General features: G+C 43.3%; 1 protein-coding gene across 1 annotated transcript; it reads right to left on the reverse strand.

The window, feature by feature from the left end:
- Positions 1–3,563: 3,563 nt before the first annotated feature.
- Positions 3,564–26,266, reverse strand: DYNLT3 (dynein light chain Tctex-type 3). Its single transcript, XM_083172601.1, has 5 exons — positions 26,005–26,266; positions 18,930–18,971; positions 8,396–8,519; positions 5,796–5,873; positions 3,564–4,360 (listed from the first exon to the last, which is right to left on the reverse strand). The coding sequence occupies exons 1-5, from the start codon at positions 26,026–26,028 to the stop codon at positions 4,284–4,286; spliced, it is 345 nt and encodes a 114-aa protein (XP_083028727.1). The 5' UTR covers positions 26,029–26,266; the 3' UTR covers positions 3,564–4,283.
- Positions 26,267–26,492: the final 226 nt, after the last annotated feature.

Here is a 26,492-nt window from a genome sequence, read left to right on the forward strand (position 1 = left end):
ATCTTTATATACCTGTCAGTCTGACTTCTATGGTTCTCAAACTTGATCCTCATGAACCTAGGCAGTCCACATTTATCAGGTCACCTAACAGGTGCACAAGTGTATTTATTCCCCTAGCAGGTGCACAGGTATATTCATCACCCACTTACACATTTTAAAACATTCACAGATTCTCTGAGGAGACCAGGAAATCCTGAACTGTGTGGGGTCCTAAGGACTGAGTTTGAGAACCTGTGATGTAAAGAAATTCTATTTCTATGAGGATTTTCTTTGAGGATTTTACTTTGAAGAACTCAATCACAATGCTAAAATCAGTGCTGTTCACAAACATAAGATTATCATTACATTTTATGGTACTTGTTTCCTAGCACGGCCACAACGATCATGATCGTGGGCATCGTGAGGAAAAATCGGGGGCATCGCGGCCATCGCAAGCACTAAAAAATCGGGTGCGATGGTCGTGACGCGATGCCCGCGATTTCCCCATAGGGAACAATGTTAAATGCCTCAATTTAGCCGCGATGCCCCCGATTTCCCATAGGAAACAATGTTAAATGGGTCAATTTACCCAAATCATCATAGGGAACAATGTTAAATGCCCGCGAGGGGCGGCGGTACGCGTCCTCCGACCTTTTCATACCCCCATCATCCACGTCGGCGTGGAGTTGAGAATAGAATAGTGTGGCGAGCGCAGCGAGCCACCGAGCCCGAAGCGTGGCGAGCGCAGCGCGCCCCGCGAGGGGACGCGGATACCTGTGAAGCCCGCGAAGGGACGCGTTTACCTGTGAAGGTATCCGCGTCCCCTCGAGGGGCTCGCTGCGCTCGCCACGCTTCGGGCTCTGTGACTCGCTGTGCTCGCCACACTATTCTATTCTCAACTCCACGCCGACGTGGATAGTGGGGGTATGAAAAGGTCGGAGGACGCGTACCGCCGCCCCTCGCGGGCTCGCTGCGGTCGCCACGCTTCGGGTTCGCGTTGATCGTGGGGTGGCGTAAAGTACTTTTGGGGGACATTTCACTGTTCTGGGGTGTTTTTGGGGCTTTCTGGCCCATTTACCATTGTTCCCTATGATGATTTGGTGAAATTGAGGTATTTAACATTGTTCCCTATGAGAAATCGGGGGCATCGCGGGTACATTGAGCCATTTAACATTGTTTCCTATGGGGAAATCGTGGGCATCGCGTCTGGACCATTTAAGCCTTTTTTAGCCGCATACGACGCAATCGACGCGATTTTGACTTTTTTCAATGCATTTCAATGGGAAAATCGGGGGCATCGCGTCGGTCGCGTCGTATACCACTAAAAATGACACCTGATGCCCGCGATTGTGGCCGTGCTAGGAAACAAGTACCCATTTTATTTCTAAGTGATTTGCAGCGCCATACATACTGTAAAATGAAATAATGTGTTTGTGTCACACATTTGAATAAAATACAATGTAGGGTACAGGGAACTTAATATTATAGTACCTGAAAATCGATTGAAAGCAGCGCACAGGTAACAATTAGCACCACAATTCTCAGTACACAATACAGCTGAGGTGTAGGGCATTTACGGTCAGAAACATGCAGTTTTCTGAGTGTGTTTGTGAAAATGTTTTTGTTTCCGTGGTCCTCTGACATCAGTGATGACCCCTTCCAGCCCGGTTCTTTAGCAGATTTGGGGAAGCCGTATAATGTGTAGATGGAAAAAACTGCTCAATGGTTCGGACTTTGCGAATTAATCTGTTAATGCATCGCTATTTGTGAGGGGCAAATTCTGTTTGGGCGGCGACTTTTGATAACAGGCAAATGCATTTTCTTTATCTAACGACCCACACTGAATTAGGCCGTATGTTGGGTCATTGCAACACCACCAAAATATATATCTGTGTCAGCGCTGCTCCCTCTAAGTTTTTCTCTTCTCCATTGAGGCAGTTTTACCCAGTGGCGGAGAGGGGTAAAGCTCCAAATGCACATATACTTCTCTGGACAGACAATTGGGGATTATTATATAATGTCTATTGTTACATGCTAACAATGCCCAGTGCGGCTCTTGAACTTGTCTTGAACTGCTTCCTCTATGTGTGATGGATGAATGGTAAGCAGGGAAGAGACAAGTGGATAATGATGAGGGAGCGGTCTAGGATAGTGGGAGGAAAGCATGCATGAAAGATGAGACTGGCATAATTTGGGGTATCAAGATAATTGACAAAACTTGCATGAAGCTGCAGATGTGGAGAATCTGACGGTTTGCAAGTCCCGGTGGGTGCTGCCCCTGGAGAGATTCAGCAGCTGAAGCATTAGCATACTGTGATTTTACAGTACTGCTGCATGGTAATACTCTGTCGCAAACGCAATCATTCCCTGAGGTATAGATATTATGTAAATCTAGTCACTTCTTAAGAGCTTTTTTAACATCAAAATTCTTTTACCTTTAGCAGTCAGTCAGAGCAGCAATATTCCTGTCTCAGGGCACTACCTGAGGTCATGGGTTTGACTCCCGCCATGGTCCTAACTGTGTGGAGTTTGTATATTCTCCCCACGCTTGCTTAAGTTTCCTCCGGGTACTCCGGCTTCCTCCAACAATCCAAAAATATACTGGTAGGTTATTTGGCTCCTCACAAAAATTAACCCTAGAATGAATGTGTGTTCATGTACATGTGGTAGAGAATATAGATTGTAAGCTCCACTCGGGGAGGGACTGATGTGAATGTTCAAATATTCTCTGTAAAGAACTGCGGTATATGTGTGTGCTATAATTGGTAATAAATTGCATTATTTTGAATATTTTTTTTCTACTCATGTCACCGGGTTTTCTGTGCTAAACAGAAGTTTATTTTTAACCGCCAATAAATAAATCTCAGAATCCAGCACCCTAGGACTGTGGCTAAGTATTAACCCAGGAGTACCACTCCTTAGAAAACGCAATAAAAAATGAGGTAGGGGGTTCAATTGAGCAAGGTAAAAAAAAAACTTGTGTACCTCGCACTCAATTTTGGATTAACACAGATATGGGCACTCCAGATATTAGTTCAAGATTACACAATCTTAATTTTTTTGATATTTTATGTGCAAACATCTCTATAATACTAGGTGAGCCTGGAAAGTGTTAATGTCCCTGAGTATGATGTAATTTACTCTGGAATAATCGCATTCTTCTACTGTCTTTCTTTTTTCTAAGAGGAAAAGTTCTCGGCCTTAAAAGAGAATGTACTGTATATACCTTAATCATTGCACAGTGTTTATCATTGGACGGCAAATATTTAGTATTCTTTACTATGGGTATTGGAGCACACAAACCTGAGGTAATCCAAAATTGGGCGTGAGGTACGCAAGATTTTTTACCTCACTTGGGGCCAGATTCTCTAAGCTTCAAAAGTGATAACATGGAGAGTGATAAACAGCCAACCAATCAGCTGCCTGTCACAGACTGTGTTTGAAAAATGTCAGGCAGGAGCTGATTGGCTGGCTGTTTATCACTCTTCATTTTATCACTTTAGAAGCTTAGAGAATCTGGCCCTAAACCTTGCTATCAATTGAATACCCTCTTTCTGCACACAAATAAAGACATCAGTCATGACTGAGTTAGGCAACATCTTTAATGGCTGAACATAGGATCCATGTAGATGTTCCAATGTATATATACATGATACAATCTTATATTCTTCAATGTAAAATAGCTTTTTTTATATTAACATTACATTGTAAAATGCATTAATAGCTGTAAAATAGCTTTAACTTAAACGGCAGTGCAAATGTCTAAGAGCAAATAAACTGAGCTGTGCAGCAAGGAGGCGAGAAGGCAATACCATGGATGAAGAACTGGAAGAGAATGTTCTCTCCTCATTGTGATGACTTGTTATTTTTCCATGCAATGCGATGATGTGTGTTTGCTATTATGGGAGTACATCACAGTGTATTTATTCATGATATAATATGTTTATTAAAGCATCAATTAAATAATAATATATGAAGTAATGCAATTATACTGTTATATTCACTGTTTTCTGGTGCCCTTTATATCATTGACAATTGTATTGTATATACTGTATGTTTCCTGAGGATCTGCGTATTACTGAGCATTGTATCATATAACACTTTATTATATATCAGTAATACACTATGTAGCAGACCAAAGCAGTGGCTTGTAATTCCTGGAGTATTGGATTTCAGGTGAGCAACTTGTGTTCTGGCTGTCACGTAGAGCGGTAAGCTGCAAAAGTTTGGTTACACCAATTATCTGAGTATCTTATAAGTGTCCCAGGCCCCGGCGGGAGGCAGAAATCATTTCTCAATGTTAGCTATAGGTGTATGGCCACAGCAAACACATTGACAATGCAGTACATGGTCCGGTTTTCCCACCGCACTGTGCAGCTGCCTAAATAGAAGAAAACAGGTTTAAGAAACAATACATTGGAGAGAGACAACAGCTTCACATTGTATCAATTTATTCATTTCCTTATTTCATGGTGTGCACCCACATGGAAGTCAGCCCTGTTATTCTAGAAATAAAGTTAAAATAATGCATAAATGAAAACCCATTATAAGGTAACAAGTAACTTCAGGACACACAAGTAGCTAGTAAAGCTTGCTGAAGAATTAGAACATGTTACCTCATGAATACTGGATAACATTAAGTCCCTGGTTACTATCTGTCCTCATGTGTCCCAATAAGTGCATTTTCCTCCTCGCAGATTACTGCAGCGCTATTACTGAGTATTCAGTGCATCACAACCAAGAATTAAACACTGATTTTATGCTGACTGACTGTTTATTTGTTCAATTTCCGTTACTTCTGAAGAAATTCACAAAGACCAAGATTTTTAGGAGCTGATTTTACTAAATATAGCAAATATAACCATTATCCTCTATATAGTTATTTGTTAGATACACTGGGTGAAATTTAATAGGTAAGAAATCTACATGTTTTTTTTAAAGCGGCAATTGTTTACATGGCAAAACCAGTTTGATTTTGCAGTGTAAATGATTGCCGCACATCACATCACAATTCAGACGTCAGTGGATGTAAAATGTGTAATGTGAAAAAGGCCTTTAACCTTTAACCTGTTGCCTGCTTTTTTCACTTTCCCCAATTTACAAGTTACAGATTGTAGCTGAAACCCCAAATTTTTAATTGAAAGGCCCTAATTTAAAATATAGTCCACCAGGGCCCTGTTTTCCGCTTAGCAAATGCTGATATCCACAAGCGAAGCTGTTGCCAACAAATAAAAAAATCTCCACAAGAACTATCACAGCTCATTTGCAATTGTGTACACATTTGCAGGCTATACGTAAGAACAAGGTTTAAGGGTAGACCTGTGGATATGCAGAAAGGACACAAGTATAGATGTTGGCATTTTGCTTCTGTCTCAGCTGACATTAGATACTTGACACGAAAATGGCCTTTACCTTCCGCAAACAGTCCCTCTGAGAATTAATCCTCATTGCACGCAGGATCGCAGCAGCACCTTGATGCATGTACAATACGATCGCACACATGCACTGCCTCAGCCTGCCAGTCATACAGTATGACAGAAGTGGCAGTGCAGCAACAGTGGATAGCCAGTCGCCTCTGCAGTTAACGCGAGGAAGGGACTCTACATACAGTATAAATTCATTTTAGCCACTACTGTATTATAGATATGAAAACCAAACTGAAATTGGTCTCAAGTGCCAATAGTAAATAACCAGATACACCAAAAAATGTTATAGTCATTATTATGATTTACAGTATGTTATTGTAAATGGCTGGTATCATCATTATACTGGAGAAAAGTACTTTTTATGTAAACAGTTCTTTGAATCAGTTTTACCATCAGTAGAGCTATCCCAAAATGAGGAGCTTGCATTGTGTAGACCCCCTCCTCGCTTTTGCATGACTGTACAGGTAACTGAAATAAACCAAAACACAGCACGTGAATAACCCATATACTGTAAGAAATACTACTCCCATATGAAGTTACAGTAATATCAACCATAGCCTGGTTTTTCTTCCTGATATAACAATACTCCAATACTCTAATACTCCAAACGACAGCCTATGACAGTGGCTCATGCAATATAATTAAATACATGTATCAGGATTAATATGCTAATTCATCAAATAGACAATACACATTGGGGCAGATGTATTAAGCCTTAACAAGAGATAAATGCAAGGGTGATAAGGAGAGATAAACTTCCAGCCAATCACATCCTAACTGCCATATTACAGGCTGTGTTTGAAAAAAGTCAGTAAGGAGCTGATTGGCTGGAAGTTTATCTCTCTTTATCACCCTTGCATTTATCTCTTGTTAAGGCTTAATACATCTGCCCAATTGGCCCTTATTCAGATCTGGTCACAGTTCAAATTTGTTCTCAAACGTGCGATTTTGGCACTTGTAGGGGGATGCGATGCGATCTACTGTACTGTGCGGGTGTGACGCGATTTTAGCCATCGCATCGCATGTACTACAAAACTGATGCTACAAAACTGAAACTCTCTCTGCACATATTACATCTGTCCCACCTGCAGTACAACATTGTTTTGCCCATGTTGAGAACACATTTGTACTGCGATCAGATCTGAATAAGGCCTTTGCTTTAAAAATGTAATTGTTCACTTTAGAAGTTATTTCCCTGCGATGTATCTACATTTACAGTTAGTCAGATCCATAAAGCTTTTAACTATATTGCAACTCTCTTCTTACATATTCCAAGTCCAGAGTAATTTGGGCAGTCGATCATACAGATTTCATTACTTTATGCATATTATTTATTTCCAGGTTTATTACTGTGTGTGTGTGTGTGTTAATCCCCAATAGTGGGTTTAATTGCAGCCTAAAAACTGCCAAATCCAGTAAATGAAATAGCAGCTGACAATAATAGTGATGAGTAAAGCTTTCAAATTAGTGTTGAGAAGTTGTATGCGCTTGGGACACACCCTGTCATTTTCATGCATCATAGTTCTGTCTGCCAAACTGCTTTATGTAACTGTACATTACTATACACTAGAGATAGAAACAAAAACGTTTCTGCTTTCAGTAATACAATGTACAATACTAACTGAGGTATGTTCGGTATTGTAAATGTAACTACAGATGGAGCCCCTCTCATTCAGGCAGGGGCTGGTGGTGGATTCGCAAGCCGCCAGCCGCTGCAAGGGGATGCGCACGAGACGCACACGCATCCCCTTCAACCGGAGCTCCACCCGGGTCCCTCACCGCCGTCCCCCATCGCCATCCCCCACCTCCTCGCTCCCCCCCCCCAACTCTGACTGTCTCCCTGAAGCGGAGACGGGCAGGGTTTGCGTCCCACCCCGCACGCTAACTGGGACATGCGTGCGTGTGGGATGCTCGCGCGTCCCATTCAGATGGAGCGCCGGCTCGACAGAGAGGGTGGTCTGGCGAGCCCGGGCACTGAGCGAGAGGCGCTCCATCTGTAAAATAGATACGTAGAAAAATGATCAAATAGGTTAACTAGAACACATAGTTGTGTCTTGTCTTTCTCTGATATACTGGCATATAAAAAGGAGTTCATTCAAAGCACTAAAACGTACGTCTGATTTACTGAGGGGCGTGGTGCAGATGAAAGCAGATGGCTCATGATTTCATGTGAGCTGGAGAATGTGTCATGTGACCAACTTACACCCAGTTGATTCTTCATTGCCAAAATGCTCTACTGATTATAAATCTATTTGGTAGCTACCGGACTACTGCGCTAAAAAGGAAAAAAAAGCTTTATAAAGGAGGGTGTGCCCAACTACGTTCACTATCAAACATCTCTGAAACTGTTGGGGAACTTTGCAATATATTCAGAGAGACTGGAAGACAATTTGAATGAGTGCAATTGGAGATTATACTGTAGCTATTGGTTTAACATCTGTTAAAAAAAATCACAATATACATGTTATTGTAAAGGATGGCTTGCGGTTTCTTTTACTCTCTTCATTGATATAAGCGCAGACTTGAAAGCACTTGGTTGAAATAACCCAGTTCCAGCAACCCGGCTTTTCAACTCAGGTAGTGTCCAGGGTTGGACACGGATTCACCCCGGCTCGCAGTGATATGTGATCAGGTGCGACCTCTGACCCGTTAACAGCAATGTTAGCCGGTTAACCGTCGTTGCTTGGAGATTGTGTCATCTTCAAGTGCCGACTTGCCTCTGGTGACATCAGCTTTATGCTGGTTGGGTGGCCAGTTTCAAAAGGGTCTCAGCTGGGTTACAACAGGGTTCTACCTGAGTACAAAATCAGGGGTGTGACCCAGAATTGCAATGTGAAAGGGACCAAACTAACACAATGGGAGAATGTTTGCAGTTTACACTTAACATGTTTGTACGTTGCTTTGAGAAAACTTATAATGTGTGTTTGTATTGTCGTATATCTTTTCCTGATGAGTAATAACTAACTCCTACTTCATAGTATTTAACTTACCAATATATTTAAACGCTCTTTCCATCTTTACTAGATGGGTTAAAGATTGTTCAACCACGGCAGACATCCATTCATTTACTCTGCTTTCATCGTAGTCCACTTCACCCAGGATGACATCTACACACTGGACAACAAATAAACATAATTGAACCAGTTTTAGCAAAAAGAACAAAACATTCGGCTGATTATATGTATTCTTAGCTTTTTCAGTCTAACTGTTGTTTATTTTAAACTAAGGGTGGACCCCTAGTTAGCTTTCGAATAATAACAAAACTAGCCAATGGTTGAAAATTTGTCAACAAAGATCTTTTGGTCCATGCAGAATGAAATACTACTGTAGGAGCAATGTTATTTAATTCAATGGCATTTTTTAAAATTACTAATTCAATGAAAGTAGCATTGGACACAAGCACATAAATGTGTTTTTACAGTTTTAACCCTTTGAGTGGCAAGTGAATTTGTCAAAATAGGTGTGAACATTGCCAAATACAATTTTTTATTCATTATAATGACCTCCAATGTTTACCTTTTATATAGCAAATTTTATCTTTTTTACATACCAAATGAGCGATGCTGCCATTTTTAGCAGATATTTTGCACATCTCTTACATAGATGTTGGCACTCAAAGGGTTAAGCATGGCAATCCTCTATAATAAAAGGCTAACACTGCTCCTCACATCTATGGCGGGAATTCAAGTGTTCTGACGTTAATGTTTATTGTACTATTTTGCTGGGCTGGTGAATGGTAGCGAAATAATGCCTAACAATAAAAAAACAAATACAATGGTTATAGTGGCTATCGAGTGCCCTTGTCTGTGTCTCAGGGAACATAGGACTTTTTTATTCGCTTTAATTTTTTTAGGGGACTTGGTTCCTACCCACAATTGTGGGTTAGGCAGGTGCTCTACAGCCAGAAGAAGGCTCTCATGTATCTTGTATTTCTCCCCCAAACAAATCTTGTTTTACAGCATAATATATTTACAGTGATTCAGGTGTGATGATGATTAATAATTGACTATTTTTCATTGTGACATTAATTTGTATAGATATGGAGTTTTTCACCTCTATACCTAACCAGTGCAAACATACAGTAGTCTACAATATACTTTTAGTAATTGCCCCATATTAATTGCCCCATACCTTTTGGGACTGCATATGAAAGTGCAAGTAACGGAAATAATAAATCCCATTTACTTACCAACATTTTAAAATCATCTGGGTCAATCATTGAACCTGTCATATTTTTCTCCTGAGATTTTATTTAGTAATGAGTGAGGGACACCAGAACTGTCTTTATTACAGATGCTATTGTATAGCCAAATAGTTCACACAATTGGTACTTATACACTTACAAATTGCTTAGCAACATATAAAGGGAAGGTTCTCAATTACTACAGATGTCACACAACCTCTATTTCTTGAACAACATTAAACTTATCTACAAAATAAAGGGGGACATGTAAGTAGAGGTGACAATGCACTATAACCAGTGCTAGTTGACACTTACACTAAACCTTGGTATGTTTGAAAAGAGATAACACAGAGAAAATACTTTTTTCTGCGTTATTGGAAAACATTTATTGATATTTTGTGGCTTGTTTTCCCAATGCTACTATTTGTGGTAACTTGTGGTAGATGGGTTATTTTTGCGGGGATCTCAAGGCTGCATATGAGAGCTCCAAATGTCTGCGATAACTCAGGCATGTGCAGTCGGTCAGGATATAAGACACAGCGCAATACTAGCCAAAGGAATAAGGTCACTAAAAAGATAACCGTCTCCAGTTAAGGTGTTCTTATCACACCAAGGAGCACAGTCAAGATCCAACGCTGATCAAAGAGGCCTCAAACTATTGAGTGTGTGGGTTAAACGAGAGAGTCCCATCAATGATATCAGATGGAATTATAGTTGATGTGGTTGTGTGGAACCTACACTCGAGAAAGAGAAATAAACTATTAAATGAGTCTATTAGTACTGTTTACATAATTTGCCAAAAACTGAGCATATTAAAAAAAGATAAAAAACAAACAGATGTCACCAAAAGTAGGCCCCTAACCTATTACTGTTCAACAGTTTTTCATAGTTACTTACCCCCATAGAATGGTCCCTTTATGGAATAATCGAGCCCCCCGGCTTGGACCCTAGTGCTCCATCAATGTGGCCTAATATTAAATTCCTGTCATATTTGGTGCCCAAACGCAGGTTCCACAAGTTCTCTGAGGTCAGTAATTGACTCCACCATCTAGCCACTGCTAACTATAAATACCTGAAACGTTGTCACTTGTTTAATTCAGTAGCTAAACCTCGAGGTTCAATACTTCCTTCTCCTAAGGAATCCTTATGTCTTAATAGATTTTTCTTACAGAGGTCTAATATTCACTTTTTATTTACTTCTCTTGAGACATTGCCAACTGCACAACCAGATGCATGAGTGTCGCTGGGAGATGGAAATGGTGGAGATGTTTGAAACTGATGTCTTTATAAAAATTTAAAGAATGCCCATAATTTCCATAAATGCACTCATCTTACAAGCGCATCTTTCATTAATATTGTGGCCTTCACCAATGACATATACTATCTTACTGACATACTCTCATCTTTGCTGGCGAGAATGTGGCTCGCACAGCACCCTCTCTCACATTTCCTGGGCCTGTCCAAAAATCCAATCCTATTGGAGTAAAGTTTTGTCACTCCTACCGGTCCACACTGTTAAATGCTCGTAAGTTACATAAACCCACCAAAGTTCCTAATATCCTCTTCAGTCTAGTCTCAGGGTCTAGACTCAGATCAGAAACCACAGACCACGACACTGCTCTCTTGCCCAATCCCTGGTGCCCCTAACTCACTGGCTTCATGCAATGAGACAATTTATAGCAATCCATCGGAAATAACTGTACTCACCTATTATTAATCAACAAATTATGGCAAATCTATGCTTATGAGCTTATTTTATATGACCAGTGTCCTCAGTTTTTCAAGATGTGGAGTCATTGGCTGACCCACTTTGAAACTCACACTAAGGGGGGTATTCAATGTCAGGAGCACGGCTGTCGAGCTAGTGCGACAGCCGTGCCCCTGTCCCGTTCTCGGTTAGCTCGCCTGGAGCTCGGCAGTCGGGATTCAATGTCCCGGCCGCCGAGCGGCAAGAAGGGGGCGTGGCCGCGAGTTGATGACGGAAATAGACGAGCTCCGGCTGGGAGCTCGCCTATTTCCGGCTTTTCTCGGCAGAACGAGCCCGACAGCTTGTGATGTCGGGCTCGTTCTGCGCAGCACCCCTTTTCAATGCTGTTGGGGAAGACAGCATTGAATAGGGCCCCGCAGCCATCTCCCCTGTCGGGAGATGGCTGCGGGAGCACGACCCCGATTGAATACCCCCCTAAATCTCACATCTAAGTTACTTCTCATCTTGTAGTGCTCCCATCCAACTGATCCAGCTTCCTCTCCCTCCTCCCGTCCGCTTCCCCGTACCACCATCCCAATGGTCCTCCCTCCCTCTGCTGATGTCCCCTTCCCCTTCTTTTCATACCATATAACATCTGATTTTGAGATTTTTGTGGTCCTCACTGCTTTTATTATCACAATCAGAGCCGGCCCTAGCCTAAATGATGCCCTAGGCAAGATTTTGGCTGGTGCCCCCTAGCACCACCACTAGTTCCGCCTCTGACCCTGCTCCCCTTTACCAGCACCATCAACCCTCATCATAGCAGTCATCATTTTGGTGCTCCTACCCGCAATATTTTAAATAGAAACAGTGCACACATTTGGTGCGCAGCCCAAACAGGGAAGGGGCATGGCCACACAATTTTGCCCCCAATTCAAATAATGCCACAAAGTAGTGCAACTTTATTCACATTATATAATTCGATGGTGTCCCTTATTCACGTTACATCACACTGTAGTACCACTTTACCTTATATACATTACTCCTCACATTATACCCTTAGAAAAACATTCTGAGAAAATATTGTATTTTAACCACCTCCATGGCCACACTGCAACCCAGCACAAAGCAGTGTGTGCTGGGCAGAGGAGAAGAGCTGCAGCTGCTGCTGTCACTTAAGGGGAGGGGGCCCGGGGCCACCACTGGGCCCTCCCATCAGACTTTGGCCTGGGTAATTTGTACCCCCTACCCCTTTCTCTCGGCACCCTGATAATACCACACAGTAATGCCCCTTACACATGACACACATTATTAATGTCCTTATAACCATAATGCCCCTTACACATTATGCCAACCTTTATTAATGCCCTTCATACACATAATGACACACATAATGCCCCTTACACATATGTTGCACATTATTAATGCCCTTATACACATGACACACATAATGCCTGTTACACATATGTCACACATTATTAATGCATTTATACATGACACACATAATGCCCCTTACACATATGCCGAACACTATTGCACAACCAACCCACCCGCAGTCAGCACTCGCACAGCCGCTAACACTGTGACCTCTGCTTCTGCTTGGATACAGATGTTTCCTCATACATCTTGTCTCAATAGGCCATGCAGCTCCTGGCCAGTTCTGCTAACGTTGGGGCCCTTTTTTGCTGAAAATTCGTCTTCTTTGCATTGTTATGACGAGCACACACAAGGAGCTTCCGATGATTAAAATGATATGCGGCATGCCTATATTCTGTGTGCGACTGTGGCTGTACCTGCATACGGAATGCTATGTTACAGTGATTTCCATGAATACACTATTTCATATGCAGATACAGCCTCACTCACACACAGAATATAGGCATGCTGCATATCATTTTAATCAGCAGAATCTGCTGATGCCCCTAGGCATTCCAAATGCCCTAGGCAATTGCCTAGTTTGCCTATGCCTAAGGCCGGCCCTGATCACAATGTAACTTTTTGTACCGCAATGTTTGTTTTATGTATGTACCACATAGTACAGTCTTCATTGCTGTTTAATTGCTCCATTCGCAATACTCTTCTTTTAATCTTTTTGTCCCTTTCTGTTTATGTAAAAATAAAAATGATTAAATATAGAAATGTACTCAGTGTTTCCAGCATCCATGAATAGACTTCTAAGTGCTACTAAATGAATAGCAGCATTGTTGTGATCCCAGCTTAATATTGTATGATGTTATAGAACAGGCACAGGCCTGTGTTACTGTATACACTTGTATATAACACAAGTCTACAGCTGACATATCAATTTAACAATACATATCATTATTCTTCAGAAATATGTGAAAATCTATGCACAAAAAAATATCTATTTGCAAAAAATAAAGATCAAGATACAGAGCATAATGTCTTGCTAGCAAAGGCATTGCACTATAAAACATCAGGGCATAAACACAACCAGGAGCCGGATTTTATAACCTGTTGCTTCGTAGATGACCCCCATTATGTCATTACAAAACACGGGACCACAGTTATTTCAGATTGGAAGTAATGCTAATGATCAATTTTCTGGATAAAAACTACTGTATGTTGCTGTGTGCAGTTCTGGTTATTATACTAGATAAAAACAGGCAAAGGTTTGCAGGGAAATCCGCGGGGTGCTAACAAGACTAAAGCCTATCACCTGTGGTGGAATATAATAGGGTGAGAGATTCAAAAAGTGAGAGATTTGTTAAGAAATCTCCAGTTTATTTTAAAGCGGCAATCATTTACACTGCAAAATCATAATGGTTTTGCAGTGTAAATGATTGCCGCTTGAAAAAAAACCTTGAGATTTCTTACCAGATGCATTTTTCTTTTTTTTTGCATGCTGGGTAAATAGTGACTGCGTTTGCAGGCAGCCCACATATTCTGGAAAGCTTCATTATTACACTTCAAGGGGCCGATACTGGCTGGCTCAGTAAACTGCGACATATTTGCATTAATGCATGTCGACCTAGTGGTGTCAACCTAATGTTTGTAGACCGAGTGACCATATCCCGTTTTATTTTCCCCAAATAATTTGTCTAAATTATATAGAAATATATTTAATTGACTATTATGCTGAACATATTACTAAATTATCATTCATAGAGGCTATATTAGTTAGTCATTGCACAATAATCTTATTTCCCTGCACTGGCCTATACTCGCAGCGCTCCACAGTAATACCGCTTTTAAGCCAAAATCCTGGATCTGATCCATTATTTGTAACACATGTCCAATCCAGGTCAGACCTGGGATTTTCCCCATTTACACTGCACTGCAGCACCTTTCACACTGCACACTGGTGCAGCCTCATGACGGTCAGCGCTTGGAGGTGACATTATGTCCAAGTCCCAGCAAATCCACCATTCAAGCCCCCTTTACGTCATTCTGGGGACAAGCCCAGCAATCAGGTAAGCTGCTACTGGGCAGCCCTTAGTGTCCGTCTCTGTGCAGTGAATGGATGGCTGCGGTTGGGAGCTATAGGCTCCCCCATTGCTGTAAATGTGACCCATTTACACTGCACCTGAACATGGGTCTTACCCCTGTTAGCCAGGCTGGACTGCCGGGTCTTTGGAACCAGTTTATTTTTTGAGGGGCCATTTACACTGAGGCCCGACCAGGGTCAAACCGCAATAACCCGAGATATATCTTTGGTGTAAAAGTGGTATAAGCCTGTATGGGTTTCCTACACTTTGTAGATGCAATTTCTGCACACACATAATTTTAAATCACAACCAAGCCAGAACATAAAAGAACATCTAGAACATGGGTCTTCAACCTGTGGCCCTCCAGATGTTGTGAAACTACATATTCCAACATGCATTGCCACATTTTTTCATATAAGAGCATGCCAAAACTGTTAGGGCATGCTGGGACATGTAGTTCCACAACATCTGGAGGGCCACAGTTTGAAGACCCATGATCTAGAACATAAAAAAATAATTAGTGACAGTAATGTTTTCTGGTTTCACTTAGTTTCTGATGCACCCAAATCGTATTTTGTAGTTATAAGACATAATGGCAGCTATACAGGAAACAATACACCAATAAACACTTCCCTATCCAGAGGATCAAAGCAGAGACGTATTTTATGCTTACTATAGATTCCAGACCACAACAGGAGCAACGCTGATATGATGAAACACACTTCCATGTGAACAGAGTTTCTATCATTATGCCTTTAGTAAATAATTGGCATGAGCATAAATTGCATTCCATGGTTAAAAAAAGGTCTACCAAGGGAATGCACGTATAAGCCACATCACTGGGGAACATCAGTCAAGGATCAAGCCAATTAACTTGCCCCCGCATGCGAGGAGGGAGGGGGGCGTTGGCCAGTTGTGACAGAGTAAATAAGTCAGCAACAGCATTCAAATTCACCCTCTTGCCCTTGATTCATATATTTTTCTAGGTAGCGCTAAGGGGCTGTGAACAAAAACCCGGCATACCGCAGGTACTGTAACATGCATATCTTTGCTCTCTGGTATGAACCTTTAAAGGGGCCTACACACATAGTGATTTGCATAGTGTCCTGAGCGTTGCTAGATCGCTCAGAACATCCAGCAAGATCGCTCAGCACACAGCAATGTATCAGCGCTGTGTGCTAAGTGATCTCTCAGGGCCAGTGTTCTTCGGCGATTATAGATTTATCCAGCATGCTGGGCGATAGCGATTCGCAGGGCTGTGCATTGCTATCGCTATACTCCTATATATTAAGCAATGTAGGGGCATTTTATAGGCGATCTAGTGAGTTCGCTTAGATGCCCCTAAATTGCCCCCGTGTGTAGGCCCTATACAGCACTTGCAGGTTGGGATGATTTCCCGTGACCCTCTACAGAGATGTGAAACAGCGTTTATTTCCCTTGCAAAGAAAAGGCCAAGAGACTAGGTAGCTGACTGTTTTACATATATCTGCAAAGGATCTAATATGCCCACCATGGGGGGCATCCAAGGTAACGAGACACCTTACTAGTGTAACCAGCACAATGACCATATGGGTAATGTACACACGGTCAACAGTGGAATAGTAGACAACTGAAAATATTGAGAGGTACAATAACACGCTTGACACAAAAAAGGCAGACACAGGGTTTTTTTTTCTTCCATTTTTGAGTGTCCTTTTGTATTTTTTAAACCCATATGACCCCAATTATTGAACCATTTCGCTCCCCATGCTTGAGCAAGGTGCCACGCTCTGTTATCAGTAAGCTCGGCACGGGTACTGATCCCAATCATTGTCCACCTGGATTGTAACAACCTATTAGCTGCCGAACTTTTACTGTAGACCTATTATCAGGATACCGCTCAACATATCTGCCCGTACCCCCAGCTGGGTGGGCATTTGAATTTACCCTCCCAATTGTGACGTCAGCAAGTTTAGTGTCATTTTGCAGAATAAAAAGCCACAGCTGATGGAATGAGTAAAGGCCCCCTATAATAGTCCGATTTGGGCCAATTTCACCCGATTTCCACGATTCTGTCCGAGAAATTGGCCCAAATCAGATGTTTGACATCCCATCAAGTCCAATGCACGGTCCTGTTTACATTGGACCAAAGTTAGAGGTTGGACCTGCATGCAGGTCTGACCTCCAACTGGGACCCCTACCCGGTGGCGGTGAACGGGGTAGCATGCAATACATCGTTTTTTAAAAGACTACATGTCATGTTCCGCATCTGATCCTGCCACCCGGGAAGGTCCCGGACAGCTCAAGGGGGATCGGATGGCAATAAATCGCAGTAGTGTATGGCCACCTTTAGTGAGGAGTAGCCTCCCAGGTAAACCTTGCTGAAATCTAATCCCATTTTGTAGTGTGTAAAGGCTGAAATTACAAGATAGACAGAGCACATTTTTATTAGTTATTTACACCAAGAGACAGACTTCTGCAGCAGAGGAGGCGGGCACATCACGCGGCGCAGAGGAAATGCCGTGTCACAGTCAGTAATGCAGCGCAGGGAGGAAGCCTTCCACTGCGCCGCCCTCACACGCTATGCTGACATTGGATCCATCGGTGAAGGAGATGAGGGTCCGTGTAGTTGATGCAAGAAGAGCTTTGGATGCTGCAGTCTGCTGTAGCAGCCAGGAAGAAAAAAAATCTGTGTACAGCACTAGACATCTGCAGATGCTGTGGGCCTATTTTTGAGGTTTATTTGCAACTAATTAGAAACATAGAAACATAGAATTTGACGGCAGATAAGAACCATTTGGCCCATCTAGTCTGCCCCTTTTAATTGCATGCTGATTTTTAAATAAATACGTTAAAAATTACTTTTTTATTATTTAATGTAGCATATTTTAACACTTTGCATACATATTTTAAGTATTTTTCATGCATATTTGCATGCATATTTCAAGCTTTTTATGTTGCATATAATCCTGTCTCTAGTTATTAGCTACAGCCTTTGTTTTGTGCCTTCTACAAACATACTTCCGGGTGCAATCCCAATCAGAGTCTCCCAGAGCTAAGTCAGAAAAATCAGACTATAGAAAACTTTGGAAATCAGTATAACATGACTCCCACTTGCCCCGATTTAGGTTGGACAGTCCCGATATAGTATATCATGATATCATGAATAGTATAAGAGGCTAGCCCGCTGCTGCCAGACCTAAGGGTCAGCTATATACACTAGATCAGGGGTGGCCAACCGGTCAGAGGTAAAGAGCTGACAAATATCTGTAGTCAAGCTAAAGAGCCAACAACATGTGCGCCAAAAAAGAAGGCGTGGTCTATTTTGACCCCTTGGGTGGGTGTGATACAAATATGCCTCCAATAGTGCAGTGCGTGGTATACATATGCCCCCAACAGTGCCAGAAAGCTGGTATGCCCAAACAGTGCCAAAAAGCTGGTATGCCCCCACAGTGCCACAAACTGCTATGCCCCCACAGTGCCACAATCTGTTATGCCCCCACAGTGCCACAATCTGCTATGCCCCCACAGTGCCACAATCTGCTATGCCCCCACAGTGCCACAATCTGCTATGCCCCCACAGTGCCACAATCTGCTATGCCCCCACAGTGCCACAATCTGCTATGCCCCCACAGTGCCACAATCTGCTATGCCCCCACAGTGCCACAATCTGCTATGCCCCCACAGTGCAAATTTCCCAGCAGCAGTACTCACCGTTGTTGCTTTTGCTGCCAGGTGGGGAGAGGACAGTCTGGCGTCCCCCTGCAGTCCTGTCATGTCACCGATGGGAGGAGAGCACAGCACACCGCGCGTCTCCTTCACCCCTCACTTCCCTGTGACTGGGCCGTCAACCAATCACAGCTTGCGGGCTGGCTCTTGATTGGCTGCCGGCCCGCGAGCTCTGATTGGCGGATGGCCCAGTCACAAGGATGCACACTTGCACAGTAGGGTAGGAGAGATGCGCGATGCGCGCTCTCCTTTCCTGAAAAGGAGATGGACACGGGATTCGGAGAACCGGCTGCGGGGGGCGGGACGGAGGGCAGCAGTGGGAGCAGGAGCCGCACTTAACAAGGGGGAGAGCCGCATGTGTCTCGAGAGCCGCGGGTTGGTCACCCCTGCACTAGACTATAAAGGCTTTATTTACTTCATCATTGCACATGTGTAAAATAATCACAGAACATATAAAACATATACGATTAAAAACTATGATATTAACCCACATTTACCTCTTTTACAATGCTGCTGGCTTCATCTCCATTAAATGTGTTCTGCAATACAAAATATAGATGGTTAAATCTTATTGTTATGAGCAAACATTTGTGTTGAACTATGCAGCAGCTTATAATAAGCATCAGAAGTAATGTATGACATATTGTTGTATATTCAAAGCCTATTTGGCTAGCTATGACGGGGAACAGTGCCTATTGCCCGCCATCATAGCCACCCCTTCACTGGCCGTTTCCACCTCGCTGTTCCTAAAAAGCAAGGTGGAAACGGTGAATGCGGCCGTCAAAAAACGAGGCTCACGGCGATCTGCAGCGGGCTTGCTGAATTTGTGGTGAACCTCGCCGTTCCGGGGAACATTGCCGCTGAGGGGGTTGGAAGGCGAGGGTGGCTTATCCTCACCGTACAAACCCCCCTCTCCACCGCTCATCAGGACAATTGAAAATACCTCATTGTAGACAGCAGAACCTTTGTCATATACAAGGATTACCATACTAATTTTGTAGTATTTCTCTTTAATTAGACAAGGTAATTGTGTAATTTCACAGCGGCATTTACGTTGTCAGCGTAGTGTCCCTGTCAGAATCAGCGTAGTGTTCCCGCAGCCAGCGCGTACATTCGTGACTAGCCGGAGCTTAAGCAGTTAGCGGAGTCAGTCAGCGTTACACAGTTAGCGTGTAGTCAGCATTGGTTTTCTTCTTTATTGTTCAATATAATCCAGTTGGATGATATGCCAGGTGTGAATGTTTTTTTTAAACACCCCCACTATTCACATCAGCCCGAAGCGTGGTGAGTGCAGCGAGCCCCACAAGGAGACGCGGATTACTTGACGTGTATTCCATGTCCTCTCGTGGGGTGCACTGCACTTCAGGCTTGGTGGATTGCTGCGCTTGCCACACTTTATAAAATCAACTCCACACCGTCGTGGATAGTGGGGGTATGAACAGGTCGGGAGGACACGTAACGAGTCCGCTCGCCGCGCTTTGGGCTGGCATGGATAGTGGGGGGTTTGAAAAGAAGGCATTTGCCAGTATGTAACATGGAGCACTGGCAAATGCGTCCTTTATTATGCATTAGACGCACTTGCACCCAAACCCCCCTTTGTGCACGAGGTGCACATGCTACAGAACCCCCTAACCCCGTCTCCCTGAAGCGAACATGGGCAGGGTTGCCATACCCTGCTGCAAGAATTACTGAGACACATATGCTCATGCGTCTCAGGCAGATGGAGCACCTCTCCGCCGGTGTCTGCCAGCACAGGGGACATTAGGCTTGCCAGGGATGCCGGGGAAAGAGCTGCAGCTCCCGGGGACAGTACGGTGACTACGCTGCCTGCGCACTGACGGGGACACTACACTGACTACGCAGGGCTGCCGCGGGGACACTACCCTGACTACGCTAGGCAGCCGTTGGGCTACGCTGACAACGTAGCTTAGCCTACGCTGAAAACGTAAAGTACCCTGCCGCCGTGAAACTATACAAGTACCTTAGACAATCCTGATATCTTAACAAAACGGTATAAATTATAAGATCAATGACTAAATCAGACATTTTGTTGGTGGATTGAATGTGTACATGGAGTTCTCAGGGGGTATTGGGACTAATTCAGTCCTGATCACAGGACAAATTTATTCTCAATATAGACAGTTATTTTGTTTCTGTTCAGGGTAAATACTGCTGCTTTATTTTTTCACTGCCATTTTTATTTCAGTTTGAACACACCCCACCCAAATCTAACTCTCTCTGCACATGTTACATCTGCCCAACCTCCAGTGCACATGCTTTTTCCCATTTTGAGATCAAAATTTTCCTGCATTCAAGTCTGAATTGAGTTCACTATCTCCGTCTGTGCTTTTCAGCAATGTCTTTATCTATTAAGTCATTTATTTTCTGTGATACAAAGCAAAAGTTGCAAGAGGATAAAAAGCCCATAAATACGGGGTGTTTCCAGGGCTATTTCTAAGCAAACTGACCCGTGTGTGTACCACCCGGCGACGGCTAGATTTTATACTGCATGCAGTATAAATCTAATCATCGCCATTTACTAAATGACTTCTATCACACAATGATTTTTCACATAATGCTTTAAAGCAAAGTAGTCTCATTGCCATGCAAAACAGTGGGTGTGGTTAGAATAAATAAATATGGATTTATTTGGGACTATTGGATACAAACAAGCATGCAAAAAATACATAACATTAAATTATGAACATGAGCCAGAATACAGCGCAGGATAAACCATACTACACAGTTGTCAATCTAAGGCAAAGAACCGAGCCAGCTCTACAAATTGTGAGCTTGCCTTAATACACTGTAGCAATTAATCCTGACCCAAAGAGCTTATAATTTATTTATAAAGGCTCCGCTGAGCAAGCGTTATGCCGTCTATATGTTACTGCATAAGTGAAATAATATAAATGCTTAAGGTTAATATATCTGCATTACAAATGGCTAACATATATATATATATATATACGGTATATATATATATATATATATATATATATATATATATGTCTAGTGTCCGTGAGCCTCCAAAACACTGCCATCTGCTGGCAGAGAGTAAATCTACTGTACATCTCTTTCTCACAAATGCACAAACACAGATGGTGGCAGGCTAGCTTTTGCTATACAGTACTCTTCAGAACCAGAAGTTCTGACTCTTAAGAAGCTTGTAAAGGATTAGCGCAATATACTGCATTCTTTAAATGACATAACAGAAACAAAAAGCACCTGCTTTAAAAGTGCTTGAGGCAGAGTCGGATCAAAGTGTGGTGTAATTTACGTTAAAAAAGCAGGACATATGTCACATACATTTACACATTTAAACCCACAAAGAAGCTTAATTGCATTCCATCAGCCATAAGAAACATACAATTGCAACAATTGTTTTCCAATAATCTATATAAATAAAAATGTAAATGGTCGTTTGTTCAACATCTTAAATCTCTGAAAGTTCTTTACCAATTGCTTTGAAATTTGGACACGCATTTGTATACGCACATGTTTTTATATACATACTGTTATATAAATTATGAAATTTCACAGTATAAGGCTGGAAGATACATAAGCAGCAATGAAGCTGTATGCCAAATTATTTCATTTCCCATACATGAACGAAGTCCAGCTGTTGTTCACTTAGTAGTACATCTAGAAAATGAACAGTTGCTGGCTGTTAGCTGTCTGCTGGCTGTCGGGTATGGCTCCGCCTCCTCCTCCTCCCTGCACCCGGAGGGGATGTAGGGGCTAGGGAGGAGGCCACTGGTCCGTCCAGCACAGAATTGTGCTGCCCGGACAAAAGTGAAGGGGGGGGGGGGGGGTCGGCAGTGGGTCGTCACAGGGCGGTGGTTTACTGTGTGGGGTGGCGGGGTCTCAGTAAAAAGCCCATAGGCTTCTATGGGATATCGGCCAGGTTTTGTTATTTCACAGCTGCAAATGTGCAACAAGCACATCGTCGGTAGGGATGCCAATCCCGGGGCATTTTTTCAATCCCGGGATTCGGGATTGAAAAATGCTCAATCCCGGGATTCCCGGGATCCCGGGATTGGCATCCAAACCAAAAAGCCCATTATTAGCATTGGACCCACCCCGGCCGACCCGCACATCTACTTACATAAGGGAGCGGGCGGGCGGCCGGGAGTGGGTTTGGAGGTGCACGGTGCCTCCCGGCAAGTGCACCTCCATCGAAGACAGCAGGCAGGTGGGCGGAGGCAGGCTAACGTGCAGGCGGGCGGCGAAGAGGTGGGCAGGCAGAGGCAGGCCGGCGGTCACTGGTGACGTGTGGCCTGCGCAGCGTGACCTCTACTGTCACGCTACGCAGGCCGCACGCCGGGTCAGTTTACGGGAACAGCCGGGCAGCGTCTGAGCGAGTGCTCAGACGCGGCACGGCATTAGACTGCGCATGCGCAGTCTAATCCCGAAATCCCGGGATTGGATTCTCCAATCCCGGGATTGAAATCCCGGACTTTTTTAGGCCAAATCCCGGGATCCCGCCAATCCCGATCCCGGGATTGGCCACACTAATCGTCGGATATCATAAAAAGATGTTTGCAGATAAGAGGCTGTATTTCTGCAATAAGCGGATATGCATGTTTTTAGTTAGCGCTGATTTTTTCTCCCAATTAGGGCCTTTAGGTGCCTGTACTAATATTATGTACTAATGCACTGTACTAATATTATGTACTAATGCACTGTACTAATATTATACTGTAGCTTATTAAGGGGTCAGAGATGGCACAGTCAGAGAAAAGCTTACAGCTAAGGGGACACTGATGTGCTCTAGCTACACCTATACTGGGGGAAACAGGCATTGCATATACTGTATAACTCATGGCTCATAGAATATACTAGCAGCATAATTACTGTACATGTAACTCAATGTTTAAATAAGCATGTTGATGGGCACAGAGGGTAGACAATGGTTTTCGGGGAAGATGGGAACATGTTTCGGAATGTAGTTGTGACATAATTAATGTGTGTTAGTAGCAAAAACTGCCGAGTTACAGAGGAATGCTGTTATGAACCACCCCTATCTTTTATAGTAGTACCTACTTACGGAAACGGATGGCCTCCCAATATTCGGGATTCCGACGGCCAGTAGAACAACGTCGGAATCCCGACTGCTAAAAGCACGATAGTCGGGATCCCGATGTACAGGGGCTATCCAGGACCCCCACGAGGGAGAAAAGAACATGTGGCGAGCACATCGAGCCCACAAGGGGCTTCACAGCACTATCCCCGTTGTTGGGAGTCCCGGCAGTCAGGATTCCGACATCAGTGTAATGACCGTCGGAATCCCAGCTATCGGGAGGTCGTACCACACCCGTACTTTCTACATCCACAAAGATCTAATATATTGCATGGGGGTAAAAAAGGAGGTATATATTAACACAGAGGGTGGGATGTATTAATATACATCGCCGCCCCTCGCCTGCCAGCCGCCGTGATGCTACCGCATATGTACTAACATATGCAGCTAGCATCGGGTTGCAGTGACGGAGACCCCCGCGATACCTGTGATGTGGTTTGTGGGGGTCTCCATCACATCCCGGCGGCTGCCAGTGTCCCCCTGCGTCTCCTCCTCCCCCCTGCAGCCGGATGTCCTCCTGGCTGTGACACCTGCTGGGGGAGGAGGAGATCAAAGGACGACGGGAGGAGGGGGTGCGCGGACGGCGGATGGCGATAGAAGCCCATAGGCTTCTATAGGGTATCACCACCCTGCCAGGCGAAGACGGGGCGGACGGGTATTGGTACATAGGAAAATGCGGTAAACCCCCCCGTTTTACCGCATTTTCCCTTTAGTACATCCCACCCAGAGAGAGATAAAATTGTGAGACATTAAGTATCAACCAAGCAGCTCATCATTTTTCAAACACAGGCCAGATGTACTAAGCTTGAAAAGTGATCAAATAGAAAGTGATAAAGTGCCAGCCAATTAGATCCTAACTGCCACATTACAGGCTGTGGGCCAGATGCACGAAACTTCAAAAAGTCATACAATGGAAAGTGATAAACAACCAACCAATCAGCTCCTGCCTGACATTTTTCAAACCCAGCGTGTCACATGACAGTTAGGAGTTGATTGGCTGGTGATTTATAATTCTCCATGTTATCACTTTTTAAAGCTAAATGTTTAAAACATGACAAGTAGGAGCTGATTTGTTGGTGGTTTATCACTCTTAATTTAATCACTTTTAAAGGCTCAGTACATCTCGGCCACAGCTTGCAAAATGTAAGGTAGAAGCGAATTGGCTAGTACTTTATCTCTTACAATTTTTTCTCTCTATCAAAGCTTTGATAAATACCCCCTACTTGTCTGGTCAGGAGTGGGTGTATATCAAATATCGCACTGGGAGTCAAGCAGTCAGTAAATCTGTTAAAATATAAAGGATAATTAAATTATAATAAAGCATTAGTACATTATGCAAATTTGTGAATTTACGCAGCTATAAAAGTTCTTCAATATATATATGTTGGATCTATAAACAAGTCCTATAGATTGTAAGCTTGCGAGCAGGGCCCTCCTACCTCTATGTCGGTCTATTACTATCCAGTTTGTTTTATCACTGTTGTTTCCTATTGTAAAGTGCAACGGAATATGCTGGCTATATAACAAAATGTAAATAAATTAAATAAATAAGTCCTCTGGAATAATATAAGATGTAACTAGCAGTTAGCTGTTATACGTTCTGTATGACAAATGTGCCCATACACGGTACAATTATTGTATGCAATTTAGACTAGAACGCATCGCATTGAGCGATGAGATGTGTGCGGGGCACCCAGCAACTGTACCGTGCATGGGCACCTTGAGAATGGGAGAATGTGCTGATTGGTAACTACTGCATGTTTAATTCTCACTGTGTACTATACCAGATATACCCACATAATTAGGTAGTAGGAATTATAATCCTAATGGGGACTATGTAAAACCTGGACCCGGACTACACTCCGGACAGGACATCAAAATCTGCAGTCCGGAGCTTGTAGGGTCCGGTCCGGGGGGTGTCCTGTCCGGGGGGTCCCTGTGATAGCTATCACCAGGGACATGGGGGAGGGGAGATTACAGCCTCCCCGGGTGGTCCGGACCGTCCGGTTTTTGCTACATGCCCGAACCATACAGGGAGGCTTTATTCTACCCCTTCTCCTCTACCTGGTGACAGGCAGCCCCCCTGGACAGGACACCCCCGGACAGGACACCCCCCGGACCGGAGGCTACAAGCTACAAAATACAGAGTTTGATATCCGGTCCGGCGGTCCGGGGGTTTTGTCCTGGTCCGGTTTTCACCCATACCCTCCTAATGTGCAAATGAAACATGAAAAAAACAAAATAAAAGAAGGAACACATATGTAGCATGTATATTCTGATCATCATCATTTGTACTGTATATTGCATATACCTCTGTATAAGAAGTAACTAATTATATATTTAAAACATGGAATAATGAAAACAAATCCCATTCCCAGTATGAATACTCCACTCATACATCCCAGCAGTGTAGCACAATGACCTATTGTTTAGCCTGCCAGCCAGCTATTCTCTGCATGTTACAATTGTGCAGTAACACTGTACATTACCTCTCCCTTGTGCTGATCGTCCATGGTGCTCAGACAGGAGCAGGTGTTAAGGCACTAGTGGTGATTTTCTAGTTCTGTAGCCCTATCTTCATGTGATATGTGCAGAAGGTACTGTATATAGATAGGCAAATATTCATATACAAACAAGTCTACATTCTAGGCTGTGCTGTAATAAAGTCCCTACTCTGCTCTGTCCCACCCCGGTGGTTTCCTGTATTCTCCTACTATAACACTGTGTTGTGCTGATGCTGTCATACTGAGGCGGAGCCTACCCGAGGAAGTGTGCAGCAGCAAAATGAAGAATGATATCCATATATTACAGAACTCATATTTGTAGGTGCTGCCACCTCATGGCCAGATGGCATCATTAGTGGACGGAGGCTAATAATGAGTTTAAGCTTACTAACTTTACATAACAGTTTGTGACTGATTACAAATTTTGAAATTGTCCTTTGCAATATTCCTTAAATCAAAGTGATAGGCTTAGG

The sequence above is a fragment of the Crinia signifera genome, chromosome 2, assembly GCF_055691185.1.
Source record: "Crinia signifera chromosome 2, ASM5569118v1, whole genome shotgun sequence".
Lineage (NCBI taxonomy): Eukaryota > Metazoa > Chordata > Amphibia > Anura > Myobatrachidae > Crinia > Crinia signifera.

Coding starts and splice junctions, on each gene's coding strand:
- DYNLT3 (XM_083172601.1), bottom strand. CDS start 26,028: ATGGACGATCAGCACAAGGGAGAG. Junction 5,874..8,395: donor AAGAGCGTTTAAATATATTG/GTAAGTTAAATA, acceptor GGTTTATTTCAG/TTACCTGTACAGTCATGCAA. Junction 4,361..5,795: donor TTGGGATAGCTCTACTGATG/GTAAAACTGATT, acceptor TCTTCTATTTAG/GCAGCTGCACAGTGCGGTGG.